At 28.3% G+C, this 13,015-nt stretch overlaps 1 protein-coding gene, 1 long non-coding RNA gene and 1 other non-coding gene across 4 annotated transcripts in view; 2 read left to right on the top strand and 1 right to left on the bottom strand.

Annotated features, from left to right (window-relative positions):
- Trnag-gcc lies at positions 1 to 61 on the top strand. The gene has a single exon. It is a non-coding gene; the product is annotated as a tRNA-Gly (tRNA).
- The window catches only part of LOC102672753 (zinc finger SWIM domain-containing protein 8), a 73,243-nt gene extending 60,234 nt beyond the window's left edge, over positions 1 to 13,009 (bottom strand). For both annotated transcript variants that reach the window (XM_006615973.2, XM_006615974.2), the window contains exon 1: positions 12,877 to 13,009. In XM_006615973.2, coding sequence (XP_006616036.1) covers positions 12,877 to 12,883 — 7 coding nt within the window. In that variant the 5' untranslated portion in view covers positions 12,884 to 13,009. The remainder of the gene's footprint in view (positions 1 to 12,876) is intronic.
- Positions 11,048 to 11,976, top strand: LOC116185666. Its single transcript, XR_004150536.1, has 2 exons — positions 11,048 to 11,805; positions 11,898 to 11,976. It is a non-coding gene; the product is annotated as an uncharacterized LOC116185666 (long non-coding RNA).
- Positions 13,010 to 13,015: the final 6 nt, after the last annotated feature.

Genomic DNA, 13,015 nt, shown 5'->3' with positions numbered 1-13,015 from the left:
TTCAGTGGTAGAATGCTCGCCTGCCACGCGGGCGGCCCGGGTTCGATTCCCGGCCGATGCAAAATAAAATTATTTTTATAATTTTTTTTTTAAATATAATATTTCATATATTTCTATCTTATTAAAATATATAAATAATTAAAATATATAAATAAATATTCTTAATATTAAACTTCTCAATATATAAATATATATTTCTATAAATATATTTCTCATAATTAATCAATTATCGATATATTATGTGAATTATATTTTTTTCAAATATACTTCCGTTTAAAAGATCAATACTAATAATTTAAAAATTAACTAATTTCTCCAAGAACAATGAACTAATATGTTCGAAACAAAAATAAATTTTCTCTTCGTGTACTTATTTAACTTATTTATTTAACTTCCTTCGTAAACAAGGACGAGAAAAGAAGGAGAACGTAAGATGAAGCAAAATCTCGAAGTAGAATTATTATCTGATTGTTGCAACCGGTAAGACAAGAATCCGTAAGGACAGCAAGGAACTCTACACAAAGGTAAAATAATGTTGCTTTAAATTATTTTACCAGAAAAACGATCACTATCTTTAAGATAATATAATATCATTTTGATCTTTAATTCTAACAATAGATTCAAATATGAAGTATAAATTCGAATAATAATGATTTTGTGATTTTTTCTCTTGAATATTAATAAAATACAAATAAATCTAAAATATTCTTATTTTTTGTATTATATTAATAAATGAATATTAAAAATAGAATATAAATTAGGAAAATCTTAAATATAAAATTATTAAATATAAATATAAAAAGCATTTATCGTTTTCATTTATACATTTTCATGAAATGTTTTATTTAAAACAAAAATTATTTTAATTTTAAAAATTAATTCGATTTTCTTGTCAAAAATATAATACAAAAAAAAAAAGGCAAACGAAATTATTTTCTTTATAAATTACCTGTACATTTCATTTTTGAATGATTCGTTAAGAACACTCACCTGTAACAGAAAAAATAATAAAAATATAATTTATGTTACAATATAATACATTAAGCATTAAATTTAAAAATTGAAATAATGGCATATTTTATATTAGACACAAGATTCTTTATAATCGATATTTAAATATTTATTTATTAGAAAATAGAACGAAAGATCTAACTACATTATATTTAATTCCAAAGCTGCCAACTATTCATATGGCTTAAACAAATAAGTGCATAATAAATTATGTTAGTTATATAACTATACAAACTATAAATCATTTTTGATCGCAATCAGTTGAAATTTTGTGATTGTTTAAGGTATATCTATGAAATTTATAGGTTAAAGTACTATATTTATGAAACAGAATTAAATTTGCAATTGAAATATTATTACATGAATTTTCTTCTTTTAATAGAATCAAATTATTTGTATATTAATTTGAATCTTAAAAATGGACAAAAAAGAACAATATATATTTTATTTAAAAGTCTAATATCTTTAAATGATCTTTTTCTTACGAACTTGATAAATCAATTCCTTATAAATTTTCTTAAAATTAAACATCTATAGATTATAAGAATAACTGAAAAAAAGAATTAAGATATTGAGTATAAAAAAGATAAAATGTTCATGAAATTTCTTTTACGATAGATTTTCGAAAATGGATTTTTCGCACAGAAGAAACAGGAAAACAGAAGATTATTCTTTCTCTTTCATTCATTTCCCTTTTCCGCCTCATCAAGTTATCCAGTCACCTTGTCAGATCTAGCTGGATACAATTCCAAATCAAGCCACAATTTCACCAAGATTCCTCCTTCTTTACTTTTTATCGTTTCATCCCTCACGTCACGTTTTCAACCATTCTGCCTTCTGTTCTTTTCCTTCTTCAAACCCTTCTCTTTCGCCAGGCTTTTAGTCGCATCCAGCCAGCAGGGGACAAAGAGCTCAAAACTTCTGGCTGTCGAGCGATTTGTCATTCGGTCGCACCGTTTTACATCCACCATCGTTCTTTCTCTTTTCGATTTTCATACATACTTCATTTAGAGCCTGTTTTCTTTCTGTCTCGTCTTTTCACCATTTCTTTTTTTCTAACATCGGCACTACTATTATTTGCTTTACCACCAAGATAGAACGCCATCTTTGTTATTCATAGATCGTTTCACTTTTACTTTTCAACATCTCCTTATTTTTTCTTTATCTCATCTGCCGAATTTCTTTTTTTTTTTTTTCATTTCTTCTAAACTTTTGTTTGTTCTCCGATTTTTATAACAAACTACTTTCTTTATCCAATGGGTTTCCCTTGAGCATCCTTTTTTCTCTCTTTAACTCGCCTGTGCTGCCCCTGGTGTTCTTCCTAGCTGAATAAACAGGCTAGAAACGCGCGCAGCACGCTCGTCATGCTTTAATATAGTTCGTGCATAATACATCGCGGTATTGTGCATAAGTACTCACGGGATTCCGCGATATATTCCAATTTTACATCCCACTCGATCGATTTCGGACTGTGAATTCAATAAAAATATCCGTAAATTGTGGAACAAGAGCCGTCTCTCGGCAAGAACACGAAAATCCTTGATATAGTCAGGCGATAAAAATGCGATTGCTTTCGTCGGTAAAATCGTGCATAATGTATGTTATATTATTCGTGCATTATTTCTTTATACAATTAATAATATCAACAATGTTGATTCAATTTGAGCTCGTTAGAAAATTAATAAAATGAACAAATCTTATTAAAAAATTAATATAAAAAATTGTTTATGTTCAATCATACTACAAAATGAATATTTGAAAAAGTAACTAGAATAAATAAATCATTAAGAAGAATTTATCATAAATTTTGAATATTGATAGAATAATTTATTCCAATATTTTGTATATTGTATATATCAATATCGACAGAACACATCTTAAAGATATATACACAATTAATGACTCAGCGAATAATATATATGTATATATAGTCAATAATCATTGGTAACCTAAAATATTACTATAAAAATAAAAACATATATAATAATATAATCATTTATATATATACATCCAATTACAATTTTCTATTATATATTTATACAAAAACCACTATAATTTTCTAAATTATTATAACAAGTCATTTCAAAGTCAAAAAAAACTCTAAATAGCTTAATCTTCATGAAATATCGATAAAAATCGCAGACAACATACATTGTACATACATACATGTATTTTTACCTACAATCTTGAATACATGCTAAAAGAATCTTAAAGAAATTGAACGTTCTCAAGAGAATCGCGTGCGACTATTCATTCAAGAGTGTAAGAGTAAAAAAAAGAAAACAAAAAAAAAAAAACAAAAAATAGAAAAAAAGACAAACCAGACTCTCGTAGTGACACGTGCGTGAATGTTCATAGAATGCTTTTGCTAAGTTCGAAGCATGCAACAGGAATGAAAATACATGCATCTGTTGCCTCCCGGTAATTATGGTAGAGAGCTGGATAACTATATGACGCACACGTGCACGTGGAAATCCACATAAAACCGTGTAACTAGCGATATTCACGCGCGTGTACGTATATACGGATAATCACAGTGTCTCAGGGACTAGGTGAACGGAACGGAGCAAAAGAGAGGATAGAGACCCTCGCCTTCGAATGGCCAAACCGCACGGTAATTACGTAGGGGAGATGTTCCATTGTTCTACGCTAATTTTCTACCTGGTGCATATATATGTACGTCCGGTGGCTGTACTAAGGTGAAATTTCATTGCAACTTCTGAACACACTGCGAATACGCGGGAAAAGAAAGATTGGCGTTCGAACGAAACAAATGTAGAAGATGAATGGAGCGACACCTATTATATGAAATTATGAACACTAGTAAAAGCGCTGTAGTCGGTGTAAAATGGTACAACTTGTTATTTGAAATGCAAAGAAACTAGACGTCATATTGTATTATGAAATTTAAATCTTTAAGTTTCTTCTCTAATTTAAAGGTACAAATAATTTTATTAAATCATATCATAAGTTATTTATTTGGCATCCAGCTAAACATATCTATTCATTCCTTTGTAAGCATTTCTAAAACATTCCTTTCAAATGCCGTGACTCTCATCACAGCTATAAGCTAATATGAAAGCATTATTTTTCTGATCCAGCCATGTCATATTCATGAAGAATTGAAGAAATAAAATCAAAAAATAAATAAGACTATTTCAAATTTCTAGAAGAATTAATTTATAAAACACGTAAGTTAAGTACATTAATTTTTCGCATAATTAAAAAGTTGTATAAAATTTATTTTCAAAAATTTTAATCGTATCATAAGGCAAAATATAGAGAATAAACGTAAGAATTAAAATATAATACATTCAAATAAAACTAAATTAAAAAAAATTAATTAAAAAATTAAAGTAAATTAATTAAAGTGATAAATATATAAGCATCATTATATATTCATAATTGAATTCCCATTGTTCAGATCAATTATATTCTCGGTAAGTAAACTAGATAAAAACAATATTTCGAATCAAAGTTTCGCAATATGGATTTTATTATCCACTTTGCAGTATGGCTGTGCGGAGTTTGAAAGGTCATTGCCCAAGGATAAGCACACATCGATGCAAGATAATGAAGTTTCGGTTGACTCGATAGATCCGTGCACAAGAAGACAATTCAAGCGTACCGCTCGTCAGGTTAATTGAATTTATGGCTCGATATTCCGGGCGTGAGCGATTACGATCGACGATAAGCCGAGTCGCGTGAACCTTCTACGCGATGGATCCTTATTAACGAATTCGCCTCGAACAATACCTGGAGATCGTCAATCTAACTTTCTGATTTTTCCTCTATTTAAACAGATTATTAAAATGGAAAATCATTGATTCAAATGTAAAAAAGGAAATTGTTATGGAAATGATATATGAGAAATAATCTAAAGTGTGCAATCTTAATATAAAATTATTCTATCTAATCATTAATTAAAGCAGTAATTATTTCAAACTTAGGTTAAAATCTAATTAAATTAATAATTATGAAAAAATAAAAGCTACAAAAATGATATTAAATATATTATATTTCTTTCTAGATATATTAAACACAATAGTTCAAAAACTATGAAAAATGGACTTCCTTTGCAAATTCTTCAATTGTCAGTTGCCACCTCGAAAATATAATAGATATAAATCAATTATCCATAAGAAACGATGAAAGATCAAAGAATATTCTTGGCGTGAAACATCGTGGCATCATTAATCAGGATCAATTTATGCATTGCCATGAATAAAAGGTCACATTACGATCCATAAAATTCATGAAATCCATTTGGAACAATACGAGCTAAATACGAACTAAAGGGATTTTAATTTAATACAGACGAGCTTGTGAAAGTCAAGCTATTTCAATAAGGAGAATATTCAAGGTATAAACCGTCCTGGAAAGCGAGTAATGTTCTTATTCTGGAGAATGGAAATTACAATTGCGTGGAACGATGATCGCGTAAAGCTGTCGAGGATCATTCAAATTCGAATCAGTCAGATAACGTAGAAATTTGAAGGAGTTAGAAACAAAAGCAACGAACGTGAATTAGAATTTCGTAATTTATGCAATATAACACGGTTGAAAAGATATTAGCTTTTATTTTATTTATTAAAAATCAAAGTGATTATTTTTGAAAGATAAAAATAATGCAATATCGGTTACAATATTGAATTGATGATTTTTTTGAATAAATGTTTCTCTTAAGAACGAAAGAATCGTTAATATATCATACATAATAATACATAAATACATTATTTTTCTAGAATCTGATTAACCGGATTATTCGATGACTTGAAATACATTAATGCTTGCACACACGTTTCCAAGAATTTAAGACATTAATCACTGTTATCCTGAGAACATTTTCCCTCGATGAGAAGGATTGACAATTTACATTTACCATGAAACAAGCATCGAAACGAAAGGAAACCAAAACGTTTCATGAAATCAGCAATGTTTTTTATATTCAACTCTAATGGCTTTTTCATTATTTTAATAGATGTGTAGATATGTTTGAAATTATAGAAAAAGTTTAAATAAATCATATAACATAATGAAAAGAAAAACTTCTAGAATATTTAGAAATAAATGGACTAATGATAAATAGAATGACTATTGCTATTGATTATTTTATATAGAACATTACATTTTGAACAAAATAATATTTAGAAACATAACTTATGAATCAAAAAGTTATATAATTTTCCATGAAAGTGACATCCACGAATCTCATGGAAACGATTTATGCGCGAAATATTTTTGCCAGTCAAGGGAGAAAGAGGAAGAAGAATCCCCCTTTCTTCTGGACGCACGTTCTTCGCATGCAAATCTCGCGTTCCACGTATGGGAAAGGGCATACATATACAGCTATGTATACACGGCGAAAATATAAATTCGGTACGGCGATAGAATCGACATCGAATTTCCAACTAACTAATAAAATCCGTGACCAATCTAACTCACTCGTTTGTTTCATTACAGATTGTTAACAAGCTTCGACGATGTTCAATAACTAGAAATTAGAAAAATGTGAATTTGTTTCAATATAAGAAGAAAGAAAATAAAGATATTGAGTAAAATAATTATAATGAAAAACAGAATAATGAAAGATTTTTCCTGTTAAATTAAATTATATGTAAAATAATATTTTTTGTGTATTATTTAATATTTAAAATTGAAAAGAACCTAATTCATCAATAAGTAATATTAAAATGACCGTTAATATGTTTTGGAAATACTCCACATGAAAAAGAGCAATTATTTAAAATTTCAAAAAAAATATTTGTTGCCATTCAGTTTTGTATCGTATACAAGTAAGGTTAAACTCGATGTTCCAGAATAGAATAGATATTTATTTCAACGTCTATGATATTTACACAGAAAATTACGCTATAATACTCTATTTATAACTATTTATACCTGTTTTTTTTAATTAAAATAAGAAAATGTAGAAATATTAAGAATATATATTGATATTTCAAATGTAGATCATATAAATTATTATTCCATATAGAAAATATTACTAGAAAGATATAAAAAAATAAAAATATCATTTTTACCTAAATTATTTACCTATATTAATTAAAAGAAATAATCAATAGCATAAATATAATTATATGAAATATTTTACATTTCAATGTTCTAAAAACAACAATTTAGTGAATTTAAAATAAGATCAAGAGTTCAATCCAAACCTAATCTATAACAAGCACACCATGTTGCAACTTTCTTCTCGTTAAACTTTAGGTTTATCCTTTGGAATATTTACATATAATTAAAGAAATCAATGGATGTAGCATGAAACAGGAAATCGTTTAGGCGAAAACACGTAATCGAAACAAAAATGCAAATGAATCCGGGAGAGAATATGGAGGAGAATTTAATCCAGTCGATTTTCTTCCTTTGAAAAATATTTTCAAGTAGACGTAAACCAAGCACGTTTCCGTCGATGTTTCTGCAATGGATCTTCCCAAACAGTATCCAACCGTGGAACTGGATATGCTCGGATAGATTCAATTATTGGACGACGAATGGAATTATCCAAATCCGATATCGGCCATTCGATCGGTGTTGCTCGAATCGTCTCGCTTGTGAGCAAATTGGAATCAGAACCTTGTCAATGGCTTGCCAATGGTGCAATGTTTGCCTGATAAAAGGAGCGCGTGATAAGTTAGTACAGATCGTTTCATTTTAAAATCTTAAAAACTAGAATGAGAATCGTTAATACATGAATGCTATATTAAATCATCAGTTCCAATAGACAACAACAAAATATAGTTTACACAAATCATTGCACAGACTTCACCTTCTAATTTTTATTAAATCTTACCTAAACAAAGATTTTATTTCAATGGAATAAACTATCCGACCAAAAATTATTCAACTAATCAATTCATCATTTTCATAATATTATCAAATTATTTATTCATGTTACAACAGTTAATACTATTTTATTTACGAATAGTAAGTAAATATATATATATTTGCATCATTGTTCGTGTTAAATCGCAGGGTGTTCGCAAAATGTAAGCTACAATGATCATCGACTATGGAAAGCTTTCTTTCAGCCCCGCTTTTCATCTCTTGCGACCATCCTCGAGTAACGGGTCGTTCTACCCTCGCCATCCCTCTCATCTTCTCCTCGCCCCACTTCTCATCCCTTCGTTACTAGCTCTCTCTTTTGCTTTAACCTTCCCCTTCTTTTGTTTCTTTTTCTACTCTTAGCAATATATCCTCCAATATTCACCATTGTTTTCCACAACAGACATGAATACAAGGAAGAGATCCGATTTTTAATCTTTTTGATACTTTTTGATACGAGCATTTTATATAAATTTTTTTTTTCTTTTTACAGATACTAGATACGTGAAGTGAAGCAAATGTAATATTGACGAAAGATTATTGGAAAAATATTAAAGATAGACTATTCAAAAATTTGTTTATTAGTTATTATAATTTATTTAAAAAATAAAATATAATTTTTTGCAAACTAAAAAAGTAATTAAAGTGAATTTGAAGAATTTCAAAAATTGAAATTTAATAAAATTGTAATTAACAAAACAGATAGATATTTACTTCTTTAAAAAAAATAAAAATATATAAGGAGTTTAGATTTTAAGAATTTCAAGTTGTCAAAATTTCAAATTGAAGTTTCAATTAGAATTTCAATTTATTTCTAATTTTAACAATTGATTAAACACAAATTTTAGAAAATCATTTTCTGAAACATCATGCAAATTTGTATCAAGAAATATTTTAAATCTCAATTACATTTATTTATTACACATATAAATATATCATCAATAATTGTCTCATATTATTGATAGAAAAAAATCTTTCATAACACAACCAGATAAAAGAATGTGACTGCCCTTTTAATTTTACTACATCAACTAAATGAAATTTTCAGAAATTCAGAAAATTAAAAGTATAGAAAAATAATTAAAAAAAACTATCATATTTCATGAAGTTGATTTTTGTTCTCCCATTAGTCATCATGTGTGTTAATAATAGAAAGACTATTAGATAGTAATAATTAATATTAATATCTACTTTTTCATAAATTCATCAAATATTCTAAAAAATCTAATAATTATTACATATATATTTTATATATAATTAGATTAAAGATTAATTTCTTCAATATTTAAATAACAATCAACGTAATACACTTTGAAATTTTATCATATCAATAAAATCTACAATTTAAAGTATAATTTGTTTATTTTACTTGTTCAATAAGAGATCTCATGCTCCATGCAAGAGATGCAAAGAGGCGAGAATGTACATACTCTCTTCTTGCTACGCTGCCGATACATTAGTCTAATTGAAATCCGGATGGTATTGCGCGCGTGACCGTACACTGTCTCGATTGTCAAGCTTTCAAATAGATATAAGCATGTCATAGATATGTGCTAAAATTGCTCACTTGCTATATACCAGGTAATACAATGATGTCATCGCCATTGCTTGTCACACGATCGTTAATGAAATCGGAACGATATCGGTTTGATTATCATAATGAATCATCAGATCTAATCCAAATAGACTATAATAAAGTGTTTCCTTTGCATTGATGAGCAAATGATAAATAAATTTTAAATCTTTAATGTAATCTCAATTTGAATTTAAATTTGAAATCTGAAAAATTAAATAGAGGTTAATTTTTATATGAAATGAGCATTTCCATAACGATTCATTTGCGCATGCGTCGAACAATCATATATATTCTATTCGTGAAGAGTCATATCAATGGAAAACAAGAATTCATAATGCGCATCAACATGTGTCAGAAAGTAGCAAATTATTCTCGCATGACGACAGTTGTAGATGAACGATAACCTTGAAAATTCTAGGCAGAAGTAATCGCCTGGTCATGTGGAAAACTGACGTGACCGATCATGGAATGACAGAAGGAACACGTCTCCGGGAACAACGTACTTTCTAAATGTATGCGCGTCGCGTACGCGCATGCGCTGAGAAAGTAAAATGAGATACTTTCTCTACGTGGTCGCAATTCTGAAGGATGGCCTCATGAAATAAAAGAAGGAAACACATGTCGTAACCAACAGCTAGGGAAACTGTTCAAAACTCTACATGCGTGTATGTATGCTTATTAATGGAAAATTAAAGCACAACACATTTGGAATGGTGTTTCTCCGTCATCACAAATGGATCGTACCTAAAAATAACCTCTTAATGGAACAACTATTATAATATCCTGGTATCTTCCGATATTAAAAGATGAACATTTTCACAATCTTAAAAAGTATCATGTTTTAAATTGTAAATCAATGTGAAAAGAAAGAGACACGAATGAAATAAAAAATAGAGGTATGTATTAATATTTATATTATTAATATTTATAATGTTAATGTTTATATTATTATATGTTTATATTATTATAATATTTATAATATTATATTTATAATTTATATAAATATAATAAGCAATACTTAATAATAATTTAAAAATCGAATATTTTGAAAAAAATTTAAAAATTTCTCTTCTTTTTTAATTATGCTGATACTATTCGATGATTTTATTATAACATAATGCATCCAAACTTATTAACTTTTTTCCGCTATATTCACTACCAAAATTACTTTCGTCATCATCCTAAAATTCATTGATTGAACATTTTCAAAGGAATTCACCAACACATTGAATTCACAACATATAATTAACATATTTTAACGGTAAACTATTTCGTCTGATAACATTCAACGTTAGCAAAGGCAGCAAGTACGAAATCTTAAATGCACGAGAAGTGTTTACGCGAGCAAATGAGAGCGAATACGATTCTCTCTCATTCTTTCTTATTTTCTGTTTGGTCTTTTTCTCGGCCTTGATCGCTTCGCCATGGAGCAAGGACCGTGGAGAAAAAGGAAAGGAGTATATATGTATTCCAGGGAGAAGCAGCGAGGATGAAGTGAAATCTAACTTCCCCTCTCATATATATATGCGTGTGCAAACTAGAGAACGACACGAACACAGCTGCACAAACTGTTTTCAATCAAAAAATTTGATCTATTTTTGATTAATTTTCGAAATATTAAAATAAATTTTAATGACATTGTGTTCAATTTTTAAAAATAATTCTATTTTTATATTTATGATAAAAGATTAAAGAAAAACAAATGAAAAAATATTTCAGTTTCTTGAATTTCATCCAATGTTCAACAAGTTAGATTACAGATGGAATCGAACATAATATGCATATACAATATATTTTCATTTATCACTATCTCATATGTCTGATAAAATTTCCATATTATGAAACAATATTTGTTAATGATTTTCTCCAATCTTATAACTATGAGATAAAAATTAGGAACATTATTTACGTGAAGACAAGATATCGCGTATTAGTTTGGTAGTATGCGATCTATATTTTTGCTCATTATCAATGCATCAGCTATACAAAAAACAAATATATGAGAAATGATAGCATTCAATTGCAATAATAAATCGAATCGTATAAAACTATTTTTTTAATTATTCACAAAATGTCATCACTTAAAAAATTGTGTAACTGCAAAAAATATATTTTTACAGAGAGGCAAAATGTGATCAAATTGACGACATTGCGGTAAAATAATTGACTTTATGCTTCAACTCATAACGTGCAACCATGTAGCAAATTATTATTACATGGTGTAACATACGTTCCTGAGCAACGGTAAGAAAGTAATTTACGTTGCGCGTGAACGTTGGCCACGTGCCAACTCAATTACAGACTCTCAAAAGAAAAACTTCAACCATCCCACTTCAACACTTCTTTTATTCAATTTACATTAATAAGGATTTTCGGTAAATTTTCGAATTAAGAACATTCCATTTCGATTGAAATATAATGTCTTAAACTTTTCGCTTTTTATTATTATACCTACTTTCTCCCACAGAAATATTTTCACTAGAAAAGCGAAGAAACGTATTTCACATAGTGAAAGCTTTATTAAGTTAATGGATGGCGCTAATAAAAAAAAAAAAATCGATATCGATCAATCTAAAATCATCGAATCTCCTCTATGGAAAGTTTAACGTTAATAATTGCGAAAGCTAAGAAGATAAGTAAGAATGAAATAACATGAAGAAACGTGACGATGCATCAGGAAGATGGGAAATCATTAACCTTGCTTATTCGAGCCAACGGGTCGTGGAATTTGTATGCGTCATAGGATATGCGGGCATCTTATGTGACGCTTAAAGAGACGCGAGAATTATAATGCATTGCCACACGTTCATCTTGCAAACGCAGTGACAATGCATTCCTTTAAAACTATCGAAGATAATGGACTACTATATTGGATCATACATCTACAATTAAATTTAAAGATATTTCAAAATGATAAATTACGAAATTTCAGTGTATCATAAAAAAGCTTTCCTGTTACATTTGTATCACATTATATATAATTATACAAAATGATTCAATTATATACATATACTATATTAAAATTTAATCTCTATATATACACTAGTGATTAAATTAACTATCATAATCTAAATGAAATGAACTAATGAAACTAATAAAAATAAACATAAATGAACTAATCATTTAAAGTTATCATCCCTACTAACAAATTATCTTAGTAATAATACTTTTTTTTTTTTATTTTTCAGATAAATATTTTTCTTGACTTTAAACAACCACCAAATTTTAAATATGTTGTAGCATAATTATTTACAAAAATAATTGTCTTCATTGATTTCAATGATTTTCAAGGAAACATGCTCAAAATATTGTCTTTGATAACATATTTCAAGGTAATTAAAATTGATGAAAACAATTATTTTGTAAATAATTATCGCTCTATATCAAATCATTTAATATATGAAAAAAAAAAAAAAAAGAAAGAAAAAATTTAAAATTTCACTCACCTTCCATGGGCTTTTTGGTAGTGCCAAAACCGGCGGTGGGTCGTCGCCATCCTCTCCAGTTATTGCACAACGACTCTGGCTCACTGCTCCAGCTGCACAAAGAATCCTCTTCGAAGCGATCAGAGTCGTCGAAGGAATA

Source organism: Apis dorsata, unplaced genomic scaffold (genome assembly GCF_000469605.1).
Source record: "Apis dorsata unplaced genomic scaffold, Apis dorsata 1.3 scaffold_247, whole genome shotgun sequence".
In the NCBI taxonomy this organism is placed as follows: Eukaryota; Metazoa; Arthropoda; class Insecta; order Hymenoptera; family Apidae; genus Apis; species Apis dorsata.
Note: the sequence above shows the minus strand (reverse complement) of the source record. Positions and strands in the feature narration are given on the sequence as shown.